This window comes from Siniperca chuatsi, linkage group LG5, assembly GCF_020085105.1.
Source record: "Siniperca chuatsi isolate FFG_IHB_CAS linkage group LG5, ASM2008510v1, whole genome shotgun sequence".
Lineage (NCBI taxonomy): Eukaryota > Metazoa > Chordata > Actinopteri > Centrarchiformes > Sinipercidae > Siniperca > Siniperca chuatsi.
In genome coordinates, this window is record NC_058046.1 from 29,064,215 (window position 1) to 29,084,338 (window position 20,124).

Here is a 20,124-nt window from a genome sequence, read left to right on the forward strand (position 1 = left end):
ATAAGGATTTGTCAGAAAGTTGCCTGATAATCAGATTGAAATAGCATGTTTTCACTTTATTTTTACTGTATAGCACTACTGTTACTACTAATAAAATTTAAAATCACTGAAAAAAGAGACAGATGCCTACGATACAGTAGTTCCAGGATCTCATGCTTAAAAAGCTTTATCAGGTAGAATATTTAAAACCAGTCGGCTACTTCTGCACAGTAAAAAGGGATGAAATGTTGAAGACTTGTCCAACCATGTTTTCAGCTCAGAGGTCAGCAGCCGTGCGCGCTGTCAAAATGTTCCAAATTTAAATCAGCAGGTTTAAATTACTTTATCTCCTGGTTTGTTCATCTTAAATGCTTTTTGCTGTTGTATACAGTGAATATGATGATATGAGGAATTCATATTGGACATATATATAACAACACATCCTTCATTTGTGTGATGAGCACTTTATTTACAAATATAATTAAAAGCTCTGACAGATTCATGCTTTCTTTTAACCTGGAAAAAAATTAAAGTGCATGCAATAATAAAGCATCATACTGGTCTGGTTTATAAGAAAATACACAGCTTGAGAATTGTGTAAAGCAAGAAAAAAAAAAATTAAAATCCCACTGAGAGGACTCAAATACTATCTGAGGAGGGGGGAGGAAAAAAAGCGCCTTTAAAAATTCTTTTTTGATTTGAATGACAGTTAAAATACAATACGAAAATAAGTAAAAGCTCTCCATAAATCCTTCTATACACAAAGTACAAGTCCCCGCGCCCCCCCCCACATTAAGCCCTTTGTGCTAGCTGGGAGTTGGAGTTCACGTGTCACATGTATTATTCACATTGGCTGCCAGTGCAGAGAAATCTGTACGATACACATATTGAGTACCATGATTCACCCTCCCCTCAGTAATCAAATTCACCCGAAGGAGTCACATTTATCATAAGCGTACCTGTATGTACATCGTGATATTTGTCTCTCAAAGTATCAAATTATTCAAATTTGTCATAAAAATGTCCTGATGAATAAATACCAAAAAGTGTTGAAAGAAGCAGCGCAGACGGACGGCTGTGGAAGGATCGGCTGTTTGATTTATCGCTTCAAGAGATTATTTTTTTTTTGCACTGCTTGAGACCGAAAAACTAACGAAAAAATGAAATCATCTCTAAAAATTCATGTTTGTAGAGCGATTTCGCTCATCGAACTGCCCTCATTTTTCTCTCCCTCCTTCTCTCGTCTTCCACTTTTAGTCACACCAAAAGTGTCATCATTGCACAATAAACAAGAAACACTGTGACTATGTTATCATTATTCTTACAAAAACATGACAACTACAGGAAGTTATCCAGCATATTTTTTTTTGTCATCTTGTGACACCACGAGAGGCAAGGAGGGGGAGGAAGTTAGGTGGGTTTGGCGGCATTAAAACCTGCCATCGGCTCTGTCTGACCAGCCCAAGAAATCTGATTCTGGAGCAGTTTTTTTTTTTTTTTTTTTTGCGTCTGTTTGTTTGAGTGGGGGCGTCAGCAGCAGTAAACACCTGCACTGTCAGGTCAGGTAAAAGGAGAGGAGGGGTGTACTGAGGCAGACGGACGCCCGGGGACCACGAGAGACGGCGGCAGCGGTGACGGCAGTCCCTCATCTGTAGTCGTCCTTGGGGAGGTCCAGGGTGCCCAGGTTGCCGAAGCCCAGCCGCATGCTCTCCATGTCGAAGCTGTCGGTCTCCCGCTCCTGGCGCTCCAGCAGGTGTTTGATCCGGTCGGTTCGCTCCTTCTGAAGGGAAACCAGCTCCTCTTCAATCTGCAGGAAACACAGAGGAATGAGGGATATTCAGTAGAAATTTCTAATTCGTTTTTATTTCATTTGTAGTTTAGTTGGCATTACAATGATGGGTTTGGTAGTTTTGATTTTATTCTATACAAAGTTTTAGTTTTGTATAATCTTGTCATGAAAGATTTAGACACAACATCTGTAAAATATACAGTCCAAATGCAACAGCAATGTAAGAAACACTACAGTATATCGCTTTTTATAATGTACATTTTTTAAGACAAGTGTGCAAAAACGAATTCATTCTCAAAATAGAAAAAAAGCGATAGTATCTGTGCAACTTACTAATATTCTTGCTGACATATTTTAGCCTGAGCAGACAATTTGACTTGTGATAGCAAAAGAAGCATAGGTGGAACCAATGACATTAATGTTATTAGTTCCACCTAATGTGTAATTTAAATGTCCCAGTAAGACATCAGTGAGGCAGCATGCACAACACCAGGGCCCTGGAACTGGCACACAAAGGGAATGCAGCCATTATCAGTGGTATTAATTCCACCTGTGTTTGACCAGTCAAATTAAAAAGGAGGTGCAAACTTCTACACAGGGATAGAGAAGAAACAGGTAAAAAGTCAAAAACACCGCAGCTACAATGTAAACCAAAAGGGATAACTTTATGAATGCACAACCTAGCAGAGAGATGATTGGAGCAATATGATAGTATAATTTATGGATGTCTTCATCTGTCCAGGATTAAGAATATAATAGAATCATTTTCAAACCAAAGTTACAATTTTAAGGTATAGAGTTGTTAAAGGCCCAGCACACCCACACACAAGTGTTTGCAGTTATTCTGGTAAAACCTTTGCTCAGATTAAAGTTGCTTTGCTGGATTTTATGGAACTTTACCAAATATGCAGACCTGTTGTCATTTGTTATTTGAAATGCCCAATGAAGGTTGCTTGACCGAAACGCAGCTAATCAAATGCTCCGTTAAGTGTTGACATTGTGTGGGAGCTGATTTTTGTTTGTCAAATACTTCTACTAATAAGGATGTTAAAAGTTGAAATTGTCCTGTCCCAACAGGTGCAACAAATTTGACAGGAAAGTGGGGGAGATGTCAATCAAGCTTAATCTGTACATGCCTACACAGTCCTGAAGGAGAGGTCTAATTGAGCAAAATGAGTAAAAACACCTTGGCTGGGAATCATGAGTGTGTAGGTACTTTAAGATAGCAGTTCTGGGATACAACATCATTTTTTAGATCTAATATTTAATTTCTGTAGTTGGTATTTGCCAGAGGTAGAAAAGCCTTGCAGTATAATGCAGTTCAATACACCACAGTACAAACTGCAGCCTCAAAACGCACTTCTGACACAGTCACGCTGTAACCTTTACAAATGCTGTATTTATCGCAGGGCCATTGTGTTGGTTTTCATGATACTGCAGAGTCGTTCCTGTGCTTGTCCACCCCCTGTAGCTATCTATCCTTACTAAATAACCTTAAAGAAGTGGCATACTATGATATGTGCATCTGGATGCAGACTTTGATGTGGTGTAAGTGTGTTAAGTTGTATTAATCAGGTTCTGTTGTGGCAGGAGTTGTGTCTGCTGGATCTTTCAGCCGAACACCCACATTAGCTCGGCACACACATCCACAGGTGCAGACAAAGCACTGCATGGCGCAATACGGCAATCTGGCCAACTACTGAGCATGCACAGAAAACTCCAGACTTTGACCATGAACCGAACCGGAGGACAATAGTGCTTCTAAAAACCATGACATCATCCCAGTCCCAGAGTGCAGATCCGGACACAGCCAGGAGATGGCGACAGACCACTGCAGCACGCTCAGACGCCATTGGACCCAGCAGAACTGGTTCAGGGCGGCATTTCAAACGTCTCTTCCTTTGTTGTCGGAGTGCTGTCTACTAGACTGTAGCGATGACGTCGGTCACTTTGGAAGGAGGCGTACTCTGCCGTTCTAATCTTACCGCATGTCACTGGTATGCATGGCAGGTTGTCCGAATAGTCACATAAAAGATGTGTCTCTATCAGGAGTGTCATGCACCCAAATTAGGGGACACAGATTTAAAACTGTCAAATAAATGTAAGAAAAAGTTAAATTATAACAAAAGCTTGCAACACAGCTGCAGATGCCATAATTAATACCACTTCATAACTGATAAATTACAAAATAAAAGCAATGAAAATGTCATGGGTTTACATTGGGATGATTTTAGCATATCTATGGGCATTTAGATTGGACACATGCGACAACCTATTAAGAACAAGCTATACTAAAAAGCTAAACTGTATTCATTGTTTCTTATTATAAATAGAGGATGACAAAAAATGTCGTAATAAGAGAACAGTACTGTTGTGTAGAGATTTCACCACCATTAGGAGTGTGTGGGAGAGAAATGGTTGTCTGCTCCCTGCAGGAAGGCATGCCACTGTCATCACCACCTGTGGTGAGGGAAATCTGTGTGTGTGTCTGTGTGAACTCATGAATGTCTGTCTGGGTCGCCTTTCATGCCCACACTGCCTGCTGAGGTGGATGCAAATGTGTATCCGGACCTGTTCACTTAAGCATCGAGGCGTGCTCAAAAACCAGCGCTGGACTGTTTGTATTTCAACTTATTACCGCCAGTTTGTGTTTTTCTACAAACTTGCATACTTCAGACCTTTAAAAGGCTTCTTTACTTCCTGTATGTGATGTACTGTAAGTCCTGTTGGGGATGTTGGAAGACAGAATACAAATAAGGATTATTCTACTGTTATTAAACTGTAAACATCAATCTCAGTTAAGGACAGGAAGGGTGTTGGATTTTTTGATTTTCTAAAAATGTATGTTTATGTTTTGAGTTTTTGTTTATGTCTTCTTATGCAGGTTGGGGTCACTATGTTAAAGTTAGTGAGACTTTTCCAGACAGTGTCCTTTGTATGGGGTCTTTAAGGAGTTTTAAGTAATCTATGATCCTAAAGGGTTCAGTAAGCAAAGTAGTTGGTATGAAGTGTTGTCTCAACACAACTAAAGGCAAAAATGTTTATAGGTGTTTTAAATGACCGCATTCGAAGGTGCAGCAAAACAATTTGTGATTTTTATTTTTACATTTTTCTTTGTCCTCTCCTTTCTTTTGTTTAGTTTTTTCTCTGTGTTGAAAAGGCACTTTGGATAAACTGGGTTGTGTTTAAAGTTAAGTTAAAAATTGAACTAGCTGGGTGGAAGGATTGGACTTGCCTTGAACTCAAACTGGTGGGGGTCTTTTAAATGAAACAGCGGGTTTAGACCAGAAGATAAGTTGGTTTTATACCTGAGAGGGAATCAATTCTCTCAATTTTTTTTTCTTTTAAATCATGTAGCCATGTCAATAAAGACATTTATTTATTTTTTTTGCACTTTTAATAAGGAGTGCACCTTGAATTATTTGGGGAATTCATTACTTCTCTTGTTGACAGTAAAAAACACTTCTTCCATTGTGTTTGTTGTCTATATCGATCACTGCAGAGCAGTAAAACAAAATCAAATGTATGGCTCCTTTAAAATGATGAGAGCGTTCTGTTTACTGCACCTTTTGTTCCAGGTGAGCCCGGCGCAGCGACACCTTCTGCTCCAGCTTCTGCAGCTCGCGCTCGTGCTGCGCCTCGGTCTGCATCTTGATCTTGCTCTGGTAGGCATTGAGCAGCTCCATCTCCTGCTGCAGCTGCTGCCTCAGGGCCTGGCACTCGGCTTCCTGGGCCTCATCCAGACGCAGCTGACACAGGCGAGCATGGACCAAAACAGGGGACAGGGACGTACAAAGAGACAGCGAGAGAGAGATGGATAGATTGAGGGGGAGGGTGGGGGTACATTGATAAGACACACAGAAGGAGAGAGAGAGGAGAAAGAGGGAATAGAGACAGAAAGGACAGAAAGGAGGGGAGGGGAGGCGGCGATGAAAGGATGGAAGAAAGTGAAAGGGCAACGGGGACAGACAGGACAAGGAATGACAGTGGAAAGGGAGGGGAGGAGGAAGGGTTAGGGATTTGATAAAGACATGAAGAGAGATTGTAAATGAGGGTGAAATAGAAGGGGGAAGGAAGAGAAGAAAGATATAAGACAAGAAGTGAGGACAAACAAGGAAGAGGAAAATGTAAAAGTATAAGCAACAGGTGGAGAGAAAGGCCTCAATCTAAAATTTCTTATCTCGAAATATGCACTCCTGCATTTAGAAGAACAACAAATTATTGTCCAGGAAAAAAATGATCACGTTAACGTCTCTCCACTCACCGCCTGCGAGGCCATCATCTCATTGATGCTCTGCTCATATTGCTCAGCCAGGATGGCCAGCTTGCGTGTCTGCTCATCCTTCAGGGCCTTGAGCACCGTCTTGTGCTCTGCCTTGGGCGTAACTTCCATCTGGTGGTGGCGCAGGGCCTTGTACTGCTTTGTCTGCACCTTACATGTGTCCTGGAACTGCTTTTTGATCTGCAGCTCCAAAGCCTGGTGGAGGGGACAGACGAGGAGGAGGAGTTTCAAGAGTATTCAATTTTATTATTTTTAAAGATTGTTGTTGTTAACGCTCTCTCTTTGGTCATGCCTTAAGAATTCTGCTGCTAAAGGTTAAAAGTTTAAAATAGCCAGGGGCAAAAAATCACAGTTCTAGTCTTTCTTATCCTCAAAAGCAAATCAAACTGAAATGACAGCGATGACACATTTTGTATGTTCTTTCGCCGTTTTTTTCAGAATGAATTTGTTACATCCATCTTGCATCACAGTTTTATCAAAATCTTCCAAAAACATAAAAGACATTGCTCATGGCTTGCGCCATCTCAGAGGTGGATCCAATTTGTCTTTTCAAAGATACAAGAAAAATTTGAAAAATGAATCTGTTAACAAAAGCATTTCATAAAGGTTTTTTTCCCCTGCATTTCTGCATCCTTGTGACAATAACCACCACAATTATAAAATCCTGGATCGAAAACTTTACTGTCTCTGTGTCGACTCACTTTGAGGTTCTTGGGCTGCTGCCGGAGCTCCAGCACATGCTTGCGGTGGAGTTCACGCTCACGTCGGTTGTTGTACTCGATCTGGTTCTCCAGCTCTGTCTGGTGCTGCAGGCGGATCAGGTCCATCCGCAGCTTCTGCAGGGTCTTCAGCTGCCTGTGCTCCAGTTCCTGCATGGACTCGTCGTGGCGGATCAGCATGGCGTGCTCCATCTCTTTCTGGGTCTTCTTCTTGTTCAGCTCCTAAGAGGACCGGGAGGAAAGGGAGGAAGAGGGGGAAAGGACGCATGGATGACTTGCAGAGTGCGTTTGTTCAGCTTCTTTTCAATGTGACATTGACATTTTCACACGTAGAAATCAATTTTCCTCTTTGTTTGTTTCAGGTTTAGAACAATAGCTGCCATTAACAGCTGCAAAATCAATAAATATCACCCATTAAATCTTTCTCATTCATTTTCTATTTAAACACGTCATTTTTCTATTAACCAAAAAATTAAAACTATCACCTAAAACAGGACTCAGAGTTTTGTGTATTTTCCCACAGAAAGTTTTTAGACCTTCTAAGACTTCCTGCATATTTACACAACAGTTTTTCAGATTATAACATTGTTGCCTTACTTTACCCTGTAGTAATCTTCTTATAGTTAATAGGAAACACCTCACAGATATAAAGAACAATGGGCGTAATTGTTAAAGACACACTGCTGTTTGCTGAGAAAAATGTTTTGGTTTCATGATCACATTGAGCCTGTTCACACCAACACTAATAAAAACTAATAAACAGGGTTTTTACTTAAATTCAAACTCAACATATATGGCTTGGTGAACTTGAGTTGTACATTTAACAATTGAATGAACAACCAAGTCCATTTTTAATTGACGACCTATTTAATCGCACATGATGTTTTTAAGGATGTACGTCCTCCACACCTCTCGGATCTGTTCCTGCTCCAAGTCGTGCCTCTTAATCATGACTTTGCGCTTGAAGGCGCGACAGTTCCTGTCGTAGAAAACCCTCTGCTGGGACAGGAGATGGGCCTCCTCCTCGGCCTGGGAATGCTGCATGTTCTCCTTGTGCTTGGACAGACGCTCCTGCTTCTCTTTCTTGGGTGTGCTATGGTCCTCGTTCATCTCCTGAGAAGGGTTGAAAGTTCAAAGCAGAGGAATTGAGGAATTATGAGAGGAGATTGTTTTGACAAATACAGGACAAAGGATAGCCAGAGGTGGCACTAGGCTGTAGCCAATTATCCGTTCATTGGAACTGTGGTAGGTTGACATTTTGGGTGGGTAACTGATCTGTTATTAAAGTTTTATTTATCCATGCGAATATCGTTTAACTGGTGAAATAAATACAATGACTGGTAAGTTTGGGACTATCTATGGATATGTGAAAAGCAAATATAGTCTACACTGGCCATGATATGCATGTTTTGAATGTAAAGGTAAACAAAGCCTCCATAAGTAACAACCCTTCCTAAATAAATAAGTGTTCACAATATCAAGTGTTGACAACATACGGCAAACTCCAATTGACCTTCTGTCTTGTACTACAGATGACTTTCATAGCCAGAGGAGGGTTGAAAAAGCATTTCAGCCAAATCTATCCCTCCTCAGTATGAGTTCTTTTTCTCTTTCGTGGGCTTTAAGGTAATCTACAACTTGAGCTAATGCACTTAGCACATGAGCCTGATCCCCGCTCTCTGTGGTGTCTAATTCCGTTATAGCCCTCAGTTGGTGGGGAATATCTGTCCCTGCCAGCGATGCTTTCTTTTAACTGTGCTGACCTAATTTTGGTAACTTATCTTGTCACTGAAAACACAGTGTATCACACTCTCGGCCCACAGGAGTATTCTCTGGACTCAGTTTCAAGGTTGTGGAGGCACACAAATGCACATTGTGCATATGGATTTGTGGTTTTCCTTGTTTGTGTTTATATACATGTGTAGGTACATAGTGAGTAGGCTGAGTGACTCAACACAACTTCCAAAAAAACACTTCAGTACCATGGAGGTACTGAATGTGCATGTTTGTGTGGAGGAGGGCTGATTCAACAGTAAACAGCATACAGTACCATGTGTCACACACAAAGAGAGGCGTACAAAGGAGCTCGCCTGAGGAGGAAAAAGGAAAGCAACAAACGCGGCACACCTCCTTAATCTTCTCCTTGCAGAGTTTGTACTGCTTCTTCTGATTATCCAGAAAGGTGGTCAGCTCCTTCTTCTGCTGGGCCACGATCTGCTGCTGGAACTTCTTCTCATCCGCCAGTGCCGTCTTCATCTGGGGGACACGTGAAACAGGAGGAAAACAGGGCAAGGATAGCTTAGTATGGAGGCCTTAACCGAATGCAGGCTACAAGCTCACCACTAAACAGTGAACAAATAAAGTCATATACTAACTAGGGTTGTACAATACCACCTAATATCTACAGTATATCAGGTTACATTTCGAGATTGACCTTGATAAGGAATAATCGTTTCAGTAATTTTTTAATTAAAAAAGCCAAACTCTGGTCTCAGATTTTCTGATGTGAGGATTTTTGGTGTTTGACTGTTGGTCGGACAAAACAAGACATATAAAGATGTCACCTTGAGATCACAGAAACTATAGCAGGCATGAACATTTTGTTGACAAAAAAATGAATCTATTAATCAGGAAAATTATCTAATCCCCTATTAATCGACAATTAAAATAACTGTTAGTTGCATCCCTAAATCTCATGTTAGCTAACTTTTGATATGTTTGTCATGTATACTATATTATAATATGACCAGTTAAAGACACGGGCCCGATTGGCTGGTTGAACTTTTTACATTATTGGCTGTTGTAGCTAATGCCAGTTTATAGACATTTAAAAAAAAATTGCAATATGAGCAAATTTAGGTCGATAGGAGATTCATAATGTCAGTAATTTGATAGGTTTATTGTCCAGCCCTAATACAGGAGGCTTACAAAAACATCACAGTAGGTGCTCTGGATAAAAGTATTCAGAAAATTGCAGGTTTAATTGCTAAAACAACTCATGTTCAGACCACATAGATGTAAGCCAATATCTAGTGACTTGTTGGTTTAGCTGAGTGACATGTCATTCACATGTGACATTGTGTGTTTATGTTGCTGTTTAGGTGTGCACGCTGGTCTACTGTATATGAACAGATATACTATCTCCCTGGCTGGTCTGGCACGCTGTGTGCTAATCACAGAGATATGCGGCCTGTTTTTCAGAGCATGGCATTCTGTGACCCACTTCTGCCCTTGTGTTTCATCAAATGTATCATTGGGTGGCAGCAGTGTGCAAAGTCTTAACAAAACTTTCCTTAGCATTCAATGTAAGACTGAGGTTGGAGCTTCATGGTTCAAAACAATACAGTTTTTAACAGAATTAAACTTTTCAACAAACTTTCCTCCTGCAGCTATAGAATCATTCAAATTCAAACATCATGTTTGTGTGATCATCTGTAAAATAAATTAGGGGTTACTGTAACACCCCTCACAAATCCCACCTCCTTCTCAGTGTGCACAGAGTGGCGTTTTGCCAGCTTCTCCAGCTCGATGTAGGCGTTGTTGGCCTGCGTCTCAACCTCCTTCTGCAGCTTGAGCCGGTGCTCGTCCATCTCGGCCTTCAGCTTGTTCTCTAGGGCGATCAGCTGCTTTTGGTGCTGCCGCCGCATGCGCTTGTAGCCCGACATTTGCTCTCGCAGCTCGCTCTCCTGCTCATGCTCATGGATCTGCTTGGTCACCTGTGGAGAAACAGAAGTTTGGAGATGTGAGTGCTGTGATATGTGATTTTTGATCAGAAAACCAAATTATTTAACGCATAAACAACAGAGTAAAAGTGTATTAAAATGTCAATATGGAAACAAACAATATATTTGGGTGCATCCAAACAGCAACGCTTAACATGCCACCTGTAAATGTAAATATGCAATATGGATTTATCCGGGTTATCTTTTCCAAGAACTGAAAGCAGAATTCATTCTATACTGTAAAGCATTACATTTCGACTGCTACATCAGTCAGCAACATTTGTCAGTTTTACAGAGGCAAGAAAGAAGTTTCAACCAGTGATGGGAAATTAAGACCTTAAAAAAAGAAATGTATGAAATCCCTTTAGATGAAGTTACCACTAGAGCCCAACAAAAGCTCTTTCATCTGACCATTGCACATACACAGTCACTGCAGAGATCAGGCAACTGCAAAAGGATCTGAAATGTGTTTAAGCCAGACAGAAAAAAAGTTATAAAAACAATATTAAACAGCTACATTACAATTAAATGTGTTCTAAGACAAGGACCATACTGGCATGTCTTAACAGTAATGTCACCCATTAATTTATTTTATTTTTTTTAGCAAAACCTACACCCGACACACCAACCTGAGTACAGAAAGGGTTCTCCACATCTAGGTAGTACTCGCTCCGCATCTTCTCATAACTTCCACCTGAACTCCTCAGGCCAAACATGATGGCGACTTTAGCCAAGTGCACCAGCATCCAGGAACCTTGTGCAGCATCCTATGCTCGACAGAACCCTGTCTGAGCTCCGATGCCACCCTGAGACCCCACCTTACTGGACGACGACCCCCCTCCCTCTCCTTGGTTCGCGCCCTGGGCACGCAGCGGCTGAGGCAGGCGTGTGAACTGTGAATGAGGCAGGCCGACCACGCGGGCCAACAAGAGCACAGAGCGGCTCTTTAGTCGGGCTAACGCTAAGCGGCGGACAGCAGGTGGGTCACATGAATACCTCATTGAGAAAGAGTGAGAGAAGTTGGAGAGGGGGGTTTAGAGAGGAGCAGGCAGAGAGATGGGGGGGGGCATTGCAAAGGAGAAACAGCAGATGGAGAGTGACTGGAAGAGAGTTAGAAGGGAAAAGAAAAAATGGAAATAATGAGAAGTAAAATAAGAGCATCTAGACGGAATAAGGGGGTGAGGGTGGGTTGGTGTGGAAATAGATGGAGGTTTAGCTCCCCCCCCCCATAATCTGTGCTGAATCAATACCCCACTGTAACAGCAGCTACCAATCCTAGTCACTTGCCTCGCTGCCACCCTGCATGCTGTCACAAAGGGCCAAGTCACGTCATGTGACGGCCTCTTTCACACACACAAGGCTCAGGGACTGGAAAGGAGATCATATTCAGGGAGATGAGGGGGGGTGGCATGCAGGCTAAAGGTGAATGTTCCAGTGAGATCAGTGGGAATTGAGCAGCTTAGTTATTTTGCTTATTTTGCAGTTCAAGGTGGTCTGTATTTTATTTATATATAAATGTAATGTTGTACTGAAAGGGCATGATTTGTTGAATAGAAGAAGTACTGTGATGGTGGTGGCTGCTGATTTTTAAACACACATTATCATAAAGAGTCTCAAAAGAGTTTTAAGAAGAAAAAAATATAAAGATAAAAAAATGTGTGCTCCTGGCTGGTAGCACCCTAAAGGACTAAATGATAACATACAGGGAATGAGTAGAGCTAGTTCCTTTCCCAATTCTGCCTATGTTTTGAGTAAAAACCCTTTAACAGAGCAGATCAAGGTTGTTTTCCTGACAGAATTCAGTGTTAAAAAGAAGGCATTCAATTTGCTGAAAATGAAAGATGCTCTGCCGAACACTGAAATTATTTTAGGCCAGGAGATAAATTAAGTGAGTAAGTGAAATAAAAAGTAATAAAGTGAGCAGCTCTTAATTACACAGCTAATATTTTATTGGAGACTAGAAGAAAAGTTTTGATTCTTCCAAAAGACTTGCAACACTGTCATGTCAGAAAAGTACATTTCAACTGGCTCTTTGTCAGGTACGAGACAGAAGAAGAAGACATGGCTGCACTTTAAATGTTGCTACAGATGTATAGTGACATATGGTGAATTCATCGGGCTAAAGAGGGGAAGCAAAAAGCCTTCACAGACCCTCGTTTATTGTCCTGTTTTCCTGTAGATGCTCAAATGTGGGGGGCTCTGTATTCTCATATGTTTGTTTGGGCCTCAAAAGGGATGCAAATGCAAAAGAGGTGCATCTGGTTTAACCACAACCTCTGACATTTACCTGTGAAATAAGTCTTAATTCTTTTCTGCTATATAACTATATAGCAGATACCAATAATTGCTATGAGTTATAAGGTTTAACTGTCGTCAAAAAGAGCTGCTTGATGGGGAAGGTGCATGTTTTGATGCGTCTTAAACTTGACTAATCTGCTGCTCCGTTGTTGACGTGCTGATAGGTTTACAGGCTGTCAGGTTATAACCTGCACCCGAGAGCTGAAGACGAGTCAAGCGGCAGATGAGGTGAAATTTTTGACAATGATGTCGTCTCTCACATAGCCTTACGCTTCAGCCAGTTACTTCATCTGACCTATAATAACCCCTGCCCTCCCTCTCACAAGCTAGTTGTGTCTCATATTCGTTCTCCTTCTCGCTTTACATCCATCTCTTTCTGCCGTTTCCCTCCCTCCTTATCCTTTTCCCTCAATCATTTTTCATCCTGCTCTCCTTCTCTTTTTCTTGCCCTCTCCACATTATCTTTTATCTGTCCTTTTCTTCTCTGTTTACCCCTTCCTTTACTCTCATTCCTCTTCTTCTCTCTCTCTCTCCATGTTTTCCCAACTCTATATCAGATTGGACTCAACACTTCATGTCATCTCTTTTTGCCCCCCTCCCCGTCAGTCCAGATTTCATTCTGCACTGCTCTTTTGTTTCACCTCTGTTTATCTGTCCTCCTCATCCCCCCAATATCTGCCGTCTGTGTCCTCCACCACGTCTTTACCTTTTCCAGCCACCATGCTCTTTCATTCACCCTTTAATCTCTTTGAATCTCCCTCCATCACCACAATTTTCTCCTTTGTCTTTTGGAAATATGATCAAGTTTTATTCAACATACATTTCTCACTCAGGAATTTGCATACTTGTGTTTTAGAGGATGCAACTTATTACTGGCGGTATCTTTTTTAATTTTCCCTCCTTTATCCCTTCTTCTCGTTAATGTTCTCTCTCTTTTCCTGTTCTCGTCCCCCCTCCTTTCTCTGGTGTTCCATCACCCCTCACCATCTGGACCCCCGTTCTTCTCTCTCCATCTCTCTTTGTCTACCTGCTGATTCCAGTCGCAGTGAGTCGAGGCCAATCTGAGGACGTCTGCACTCGGCAGAAAAAGATGATGTCATCTCTTTCAGCACCGGCAGGACCGGCGCTATCGCACAACACAGATAGTGTGGGTTGCACGATGCCACCTCTTTTTAAGAAAGGCAGCCTCAGTTACACAGAGCTGCTGACACAGTGTGTGCCACCTCAGCTGCTTACTGTACATCTGATGTATTTTAGTTTGACTTTAATCCACAGCAGTTTACAATGAGCCAAAATTGTTTTAAAACAGGAATGTATGAGTTAGAACTCTGTAGGGTGCTGGCAATATATCTGTGGTTTTAAAGTGATTCTTCAACAGATACATGATAGTAGAAGCAATTAATGAAGAGTTGGGGAGAGGGAATAATTTATTTTCTTTTTAAGTTAAATGTGAGTAGAGGACACAGGATACAATTACCTGTCTAATGTTCTTAAACGTAAGGTTACGTGTCTTGTAACCCCAGTTCTCTGATAACATGAGTGAGGTGTCTTACCAGAACACCACCTTGTGTGAAGCGAGGAAGAGGTAGGCTTATTGTCAACACACTCCATTAGCGGGAGAATATAATCTGTCTCCCCAGCTAGCGCCAGGTTGGCTGTCTCTCATATTAACAAAGCTTGGTGTAGCTAAGTTTGAGAAAGGAAGACAGGAAAGTTTGGCAAAACTTTATTGGGGTCGGCAGCTATGGTAAGCTACATGGACCTGGCTAGTGGCTAGCGTGTGCTACCTGGCTTGGTGGCCGTTAGCAGCTAATACTATTAGCTTGGTCAGCAAATAGCCACGCCAAATGGTGAAGAGTAGGCCAAGCGACCTGCAAACACAGTCTGTGCTAGCATCCGTAGATCAAGGCATTAGCTTGTTCTGCTGGACTGTTGTTTTTTCCTCATAATTACAACATAATTGAGAGGAGAATTATGATTAGGATTGTGAGAGAATTTCTAATAATCATGGGCTAATATGTCAAAATAATGAGATAAATCATAATTATGGGATAGTAACTTTAATTAAATCATCATATTGCAAAATATGATTTCATTAGTCAATTATGGGAAAAAAATAGTAATAATTATAATTATAACAAACCTTGTGCCAGTGCCAGTAATATGCTTCCATAGTAACAGGGGAAAAAAGCAGAAAAAAACATTTTTGCTACACTAAATTACATTGCTTTTTTCCAGACTTTGTTCTACTGTTTGCTTTACATTTTCAGGCCTCTAAAAATGATTCATATTAAACAAGAAAGAAAATCACTCTTTGGTCACAACTGGTAAACATACAACCAGTGACGGGGGGTGGCAAGTAGCCATTGCTTCGTTTTAAGGGGTCACAAGTCAAAAAGGTTGTGAACCACTGGCATAGAGGCTTCTGAGGATAGAGAGCGTTTCAGTGAGACACACATGTTTGAAAGGGAACTGACATAATGCTACGTTTAGCATGTTGAGTAGGTGTCCACAGAAGGAAAAGTACAACATTTGTCTAGAAATGCAAGGTAGATCATCAATAGATGCATTAGGGTGGATTCTTTTTATTCATCGTCTCATTTGGGAATTTGAGAGTTTCTGTTTTTTGAGGACCTACTTTACTGTGGCATGTTTTTATTTCCAACCCTCAAATTTTCCACTGGATTTGCAGCACCTCCAGCTGGATTGAATCTTACAGCTCCTATGGTTATCTATGTGACTGCATGTCACCAGTGACTATGACTGAAAGATTAATAAAAAAGCAAAGAAATTTCCAGTCTCGTGCAAATACAGATAAAGGAGAAACGTGGTCAAGAAAAAAACAAAAAAACAATGCTGGACTATCAGTGGTTCACGCTCTGGTCAAGGACAGTATAAGGACACAGACACACACACACATATCTTCTTAACTCATGTTCTCTTATGTCTGTTTTAAGACCTGACAGCAGACGGGACTCACAATTAAAACCAGGGGGTCATGGATGGGTAAAACACACACACACACACACACACACACACACACACGCTTACACACAACACCACAACTACTTACTAGTTACTAGAGCCGGTTTCCATGACAACAGACAGGAAGGGTGAGAGAGACATGGAGAAAGAAAGAGAAAGAGAGAGCGAGAGAGAGAATTCCACCCCCTTCAACTCAGAACATTGAGTCAGATTTGAGAATGATGTATTATCAAGTGCAGGAGAGGAAGAAATAAACGAGAGGGCAGGGGAGGGGTAATGCGAAGCATAGTATAAGAGGAGAAAACAAAAGGAGTGAAGTGAATGAGAGGAAAGACAGCAGAGAAACAGAGATGCGTTGCAGAGACAGGGCTGAAACTGGAGAGCAGAGACAAAGAGCCAGGAAGAGGTAAAGACCAAAACATGGACTAACGGGAAGAAAAATAACTAAAAAATATATATATCAAATAGGTGGAAAAAGAGATTTTAGTTGTTGTTGTTTTTAAACAGCAAAAAGAAAAGGAGACTCTACAAAGGAAAGACAGGCCTGCTTTTATACACCATTTTAAAACATCAGTTTGTTCAAACATGGATCCACATCACATTTCTTCAGTGTGGAGACATTACAGTACATCACACCCAGACTCAACATTCAACCAGCACATTCACAGACAGGTTTTAACAAAGAGAAACAAAACAAAAATGCTGCTATGGTGTAAACATAACACTGAGAAAATAATGTGTCTTCTGCAAGAAGTAGTTTTTTCTTTTTTTGTTTTTCAAAGCAACTTTAAAAGGTGAATGTTCCACAAATTAATGACCCTGAAACCCTTAGGGCGCATAAAAAAAAAAAGAGTTTTATTAAACTTACCAGTGAGGCTGATTTTATGGTAGCAAAGCGGCCCTGGTTCTTGTAGTTTTGGGCCTGGCTGCTCTTGTCGGAGGAGGCCAGCCTCAGTCCTGACCGGAAGTCCCTGTGGATCCCATCGTCCCAGTTGTACTGATGGTCCTGTGTGAAACACACAGACAGCATGGAGATGCAAACTGAGTACAAGTCATTGATTAAGTCACAGAGTTGTCTTCTTTTAAAATAATACAAGAACAAATGGAACTCAAGTGAACAAGGTGTAAAAAAGAAGGTGAAAACTGTGCGATGCTACAGGACACTTCACAGATTTTAACTCACTAAAAACTGTGCCAATGTTTATACTCTTCACCATCTTTCTGTGACTTTTTAAATAACAAAGTTCCCCCTTGATTTTAACCATATGACATCTAAATTTCAAAAGGAATCTTCAGCATTTGCTAAAACTGTGTCAAATGTAACCTTGCAAAACATGATGAAATGTCAACACTCAATCCCCCCATTAAAAACTGACTGAACATTTTCAGGAGCCCGGGGACCACGGAGTTGATTCATGTGCAGAGGGAACTTCATCAGCATCTGAAAACAATGTGTCACTTTCATTTGTTCTCAGCTCAGCCCCTGAACTTGAAACAACACATTGGATGTCTGTTCATAAAGTGACATCCTTATTCATGCACTGTCAAAATACAAAGAGCAGATGAAGAAAGAGAATGACAGAGCAGTGACAGCCCTCTCTTCACAGATTTTTAAGTCATATGAGATATTCAATAAGAATGTCAGGCATTGTGTTGACCTGTGTGTGTGTGTGTGTGTGTGTGTGTGTGTGTGTGTGTGTGTGTGCGCAGGATGACAGAGCTGTAAGTGGGGAAATGGTGGGGAGTGTGTGCTGCTTGTCGACATGTGTACACAGCCTTTGTTCTCGGAGTGTGAACGGTGTCAGTGATAAACTTGAAGCGATCTGCCAAACAGTGAGGAATGTGGCGATGGTTTCCATAGTTTCGGGGGTGATTATTCTAGTAACATGGAATTTGTTGATTATGCTTGCTTACTAAAATTCTTACAAATCTAGGTTTGTTTGTCTATATATCAGAAAACGAAGATCTCAAAAACCTGAATGGAAATAAATGCATAGGCCTTGTGTGAATGAATAACTAATTAGACTTTTGTGGTAATTCTGATTTGGGATTTGATATAAAAGTGCATAATTTAGCATCACCTTGTAAACCGCTGCCGTCTGGCTCTAGGAAGCGCACAATAACTATCAAACCGAGGCCATTGCGACCAGTAAAACACCTGTCCATAACTAGTAACCTTTTAAAAAATGTATAAGTTTTTAAAACAAGGTAGAGTTTCCCTAGGGCACCAAGACTGAGCAGCCATACAGGTTGCAAGTATTTTTTCCTGTCACATAACACTCCATCTCTCTTAGTCCGACACATAGGATTTATTTATTTATTTTTATTGTCGGAGCAGCGGCAAGCTTTTCTGATGTTTTCCTACAATATTTTGCATAGTGTCCTATAGTGTTTCGTCTGTGCTGAACTATTTTGGCAGGACGGTTTGGACAGGATTTAGACAGCATTAACTAAATACTCAATTTCAAATGCAGTTTTCAACCAACAGCAGCACTTTAAAGGTGTGGCATCATCATGAGTGGCGAGTCTGTGCTATGCCAAAATTCTGATTACTAAAAGTACATGTCTTAACTCTGCTGTGTTTAAAGCTTATTGTCTTTTTGTTTGGTTGACATAACATTATGGTGCAGTAAATATGTTATTCACAACTTTGTATGGATCCCATACTGTGCCGTGGGACATGCCTCCCACCAACCTGAATCAGTTGAAACATCTTAACTCCAAGTGCTGCTATTAAAGATTTTGTGAAGACTATTAAGCAAGCAGGCAGAGAAGTCGAAATACATCTTAGAAAAGATGTATGAAAATGTGTCCACTTTTATATTATTAATAGTGTTAAGTTACGTCCAGTTTAAAATACATTCAGATGAACACATTTGGAACATGACAGGTGGCGTCGGATGAAAGGGTACTTGAGCTCATCTCATCAGACGAAAGATTTTGGGAACCAGTGAGAACTGTTCACACAGCTTTCCAGTTTCCAGCTCTGGTTTGGTGGTTTGGTGTGACTTTTAGTCCTTCATCAAGCCTTAAATACCCACCCCCTCCCTCCCACCATCCAACCTTCACCCCTGAACTTTACCTTCTTGATGTGTGGGGAGGATTCCAGGGTGCTGCTGTAGTCCTGGGGGTGCATCATGGTCATGTCAGAGCAGCTGTCGTCCAGCACCTCCTGCATGCTGTTCACGCTGCTGCTCTGGCTGCCCGTGCTGACCGAGGTGCTGGGGATGGAGTGGTTGCTGCCCAGGCTGTTCATCTTACAGCTGGCTGCCTCGCTGTCCTGCAAATGAACGTCCACACACACACATTTTCATAAATACATGCTTCCGCAAGTGAACACTCAAGAGTGAAATTATACACAGATACAAATATACACACATTGACTCCCGTGTACTTCACCCTCAATATACACAGGCTTCTCCAAATTGTATCATTAAATGCAGTCACCTCAATACAGGGAAATTAACTAATGACGTCTAGAGTGTATTAGAGTCAAAGTCATGCTAAATTGCCTATTAACCTCAAGTTGTTCACATGTGTGTTTGTATCATTCACCTGTGTCAATTTTTATGCTAATGCGCATTGCTCTGACTGAGATGTCTTCAGATTAGAAGGCCACTTGAGTGTGTGTACATGATAGATAAAGGGAATCAAACAACATAGCTTTTAGGTGCAGCAGACAGTTCAGTTAAGTCTGCCGTAACAGACTATATTATAGTGTTATAATCAGCGCTTCCACATGCAGTGCGTCTCCCCTGGAACCAGAAAATGAGGTTTGGGACTGCATGTTTTCTCAGTAAAGCCTTCAGCGGCATCTTGTTGCAGTGAGGTCTGGTGGCTGCTCTGAATTGCTTCACGTGGTGTAGGATGACAAAATTGTGGCTGCTGGCTGTCCATGCTGTCTCAGGCCAGGTCAACTAAGGGACATTTCATCTCAATGTCAGGCTACCGTGGCTGCAGGACGAAGGCTCCTATTTGTTGTGGTATCAAAGTGCTGGAGCAGCCACCAACTGTATTTCTGCGTTCTATCCAACGTTATTAGAACTGAAAAAACTGCAGTTAAGTGGCCAGATAAGTGGCCTACTTAAGCGCAGTATCTGGTTTCTCCCCCTTTGTGACTTAAGTGCCTTTTTGGGGTTTCATTAACATCACTTCAGACAAACTATCTTGTCCTCACCCTTTGTGCTGTGAATCTGAGCTCGAAGAGTCCTGCATGTTGACTCAAATTAAATGAAAAACTCTCACACTGCAGGGCAATACAAGTGCTAAATTACAATAAGAAATTGATACTCTGCAGTAGAGCTCAAAAGATAAGTCTGTTCTCATCTCTGTATGATTTCTTTTTCCACT

At 41.3% G+C, this 20,124-nt stretch overlaps 1 protein-coding gene across 1 annotated transcript in view; it reads right to left on the bottom strand.

Annotated features, from left to right (window-relative positions):
* Positions 1–423: 423 nt before the first annotated feature.
* Positions 424–20,124, bottom strand: part of taok3a (TAO kinase 3a) — a 68,649-nt gene continuing 48,948 nt past the window's right edge. The window contains 10 exon segments of the mRNA XM_044196554.1: positions 424–1,629; positions 1,631–1,786; positions 5,335–5,517; positions 6,033–6,245; positions 6,752–6,991; positions 7,679–7,882; positions 8,897–9,025; positions 10,249–10,485; positions 16,643–16,780; positions 18,857–19,054. Of these exon segments, the coding sequence (XP_044052489.1) occupies positions 1,540–1,629; positions 1,631–1,786; positions 5,335–5,517; positions 6,033–6,245; positions 6,752–6,991; positions 7,679–7,882; positions 8,897–9,025; positions 10,249–10,485; positions 16,643–16,780; positions 18,857–19,054 (1,788 nt within the window). The 3' untranslated portion in view covers positions 424–1,539.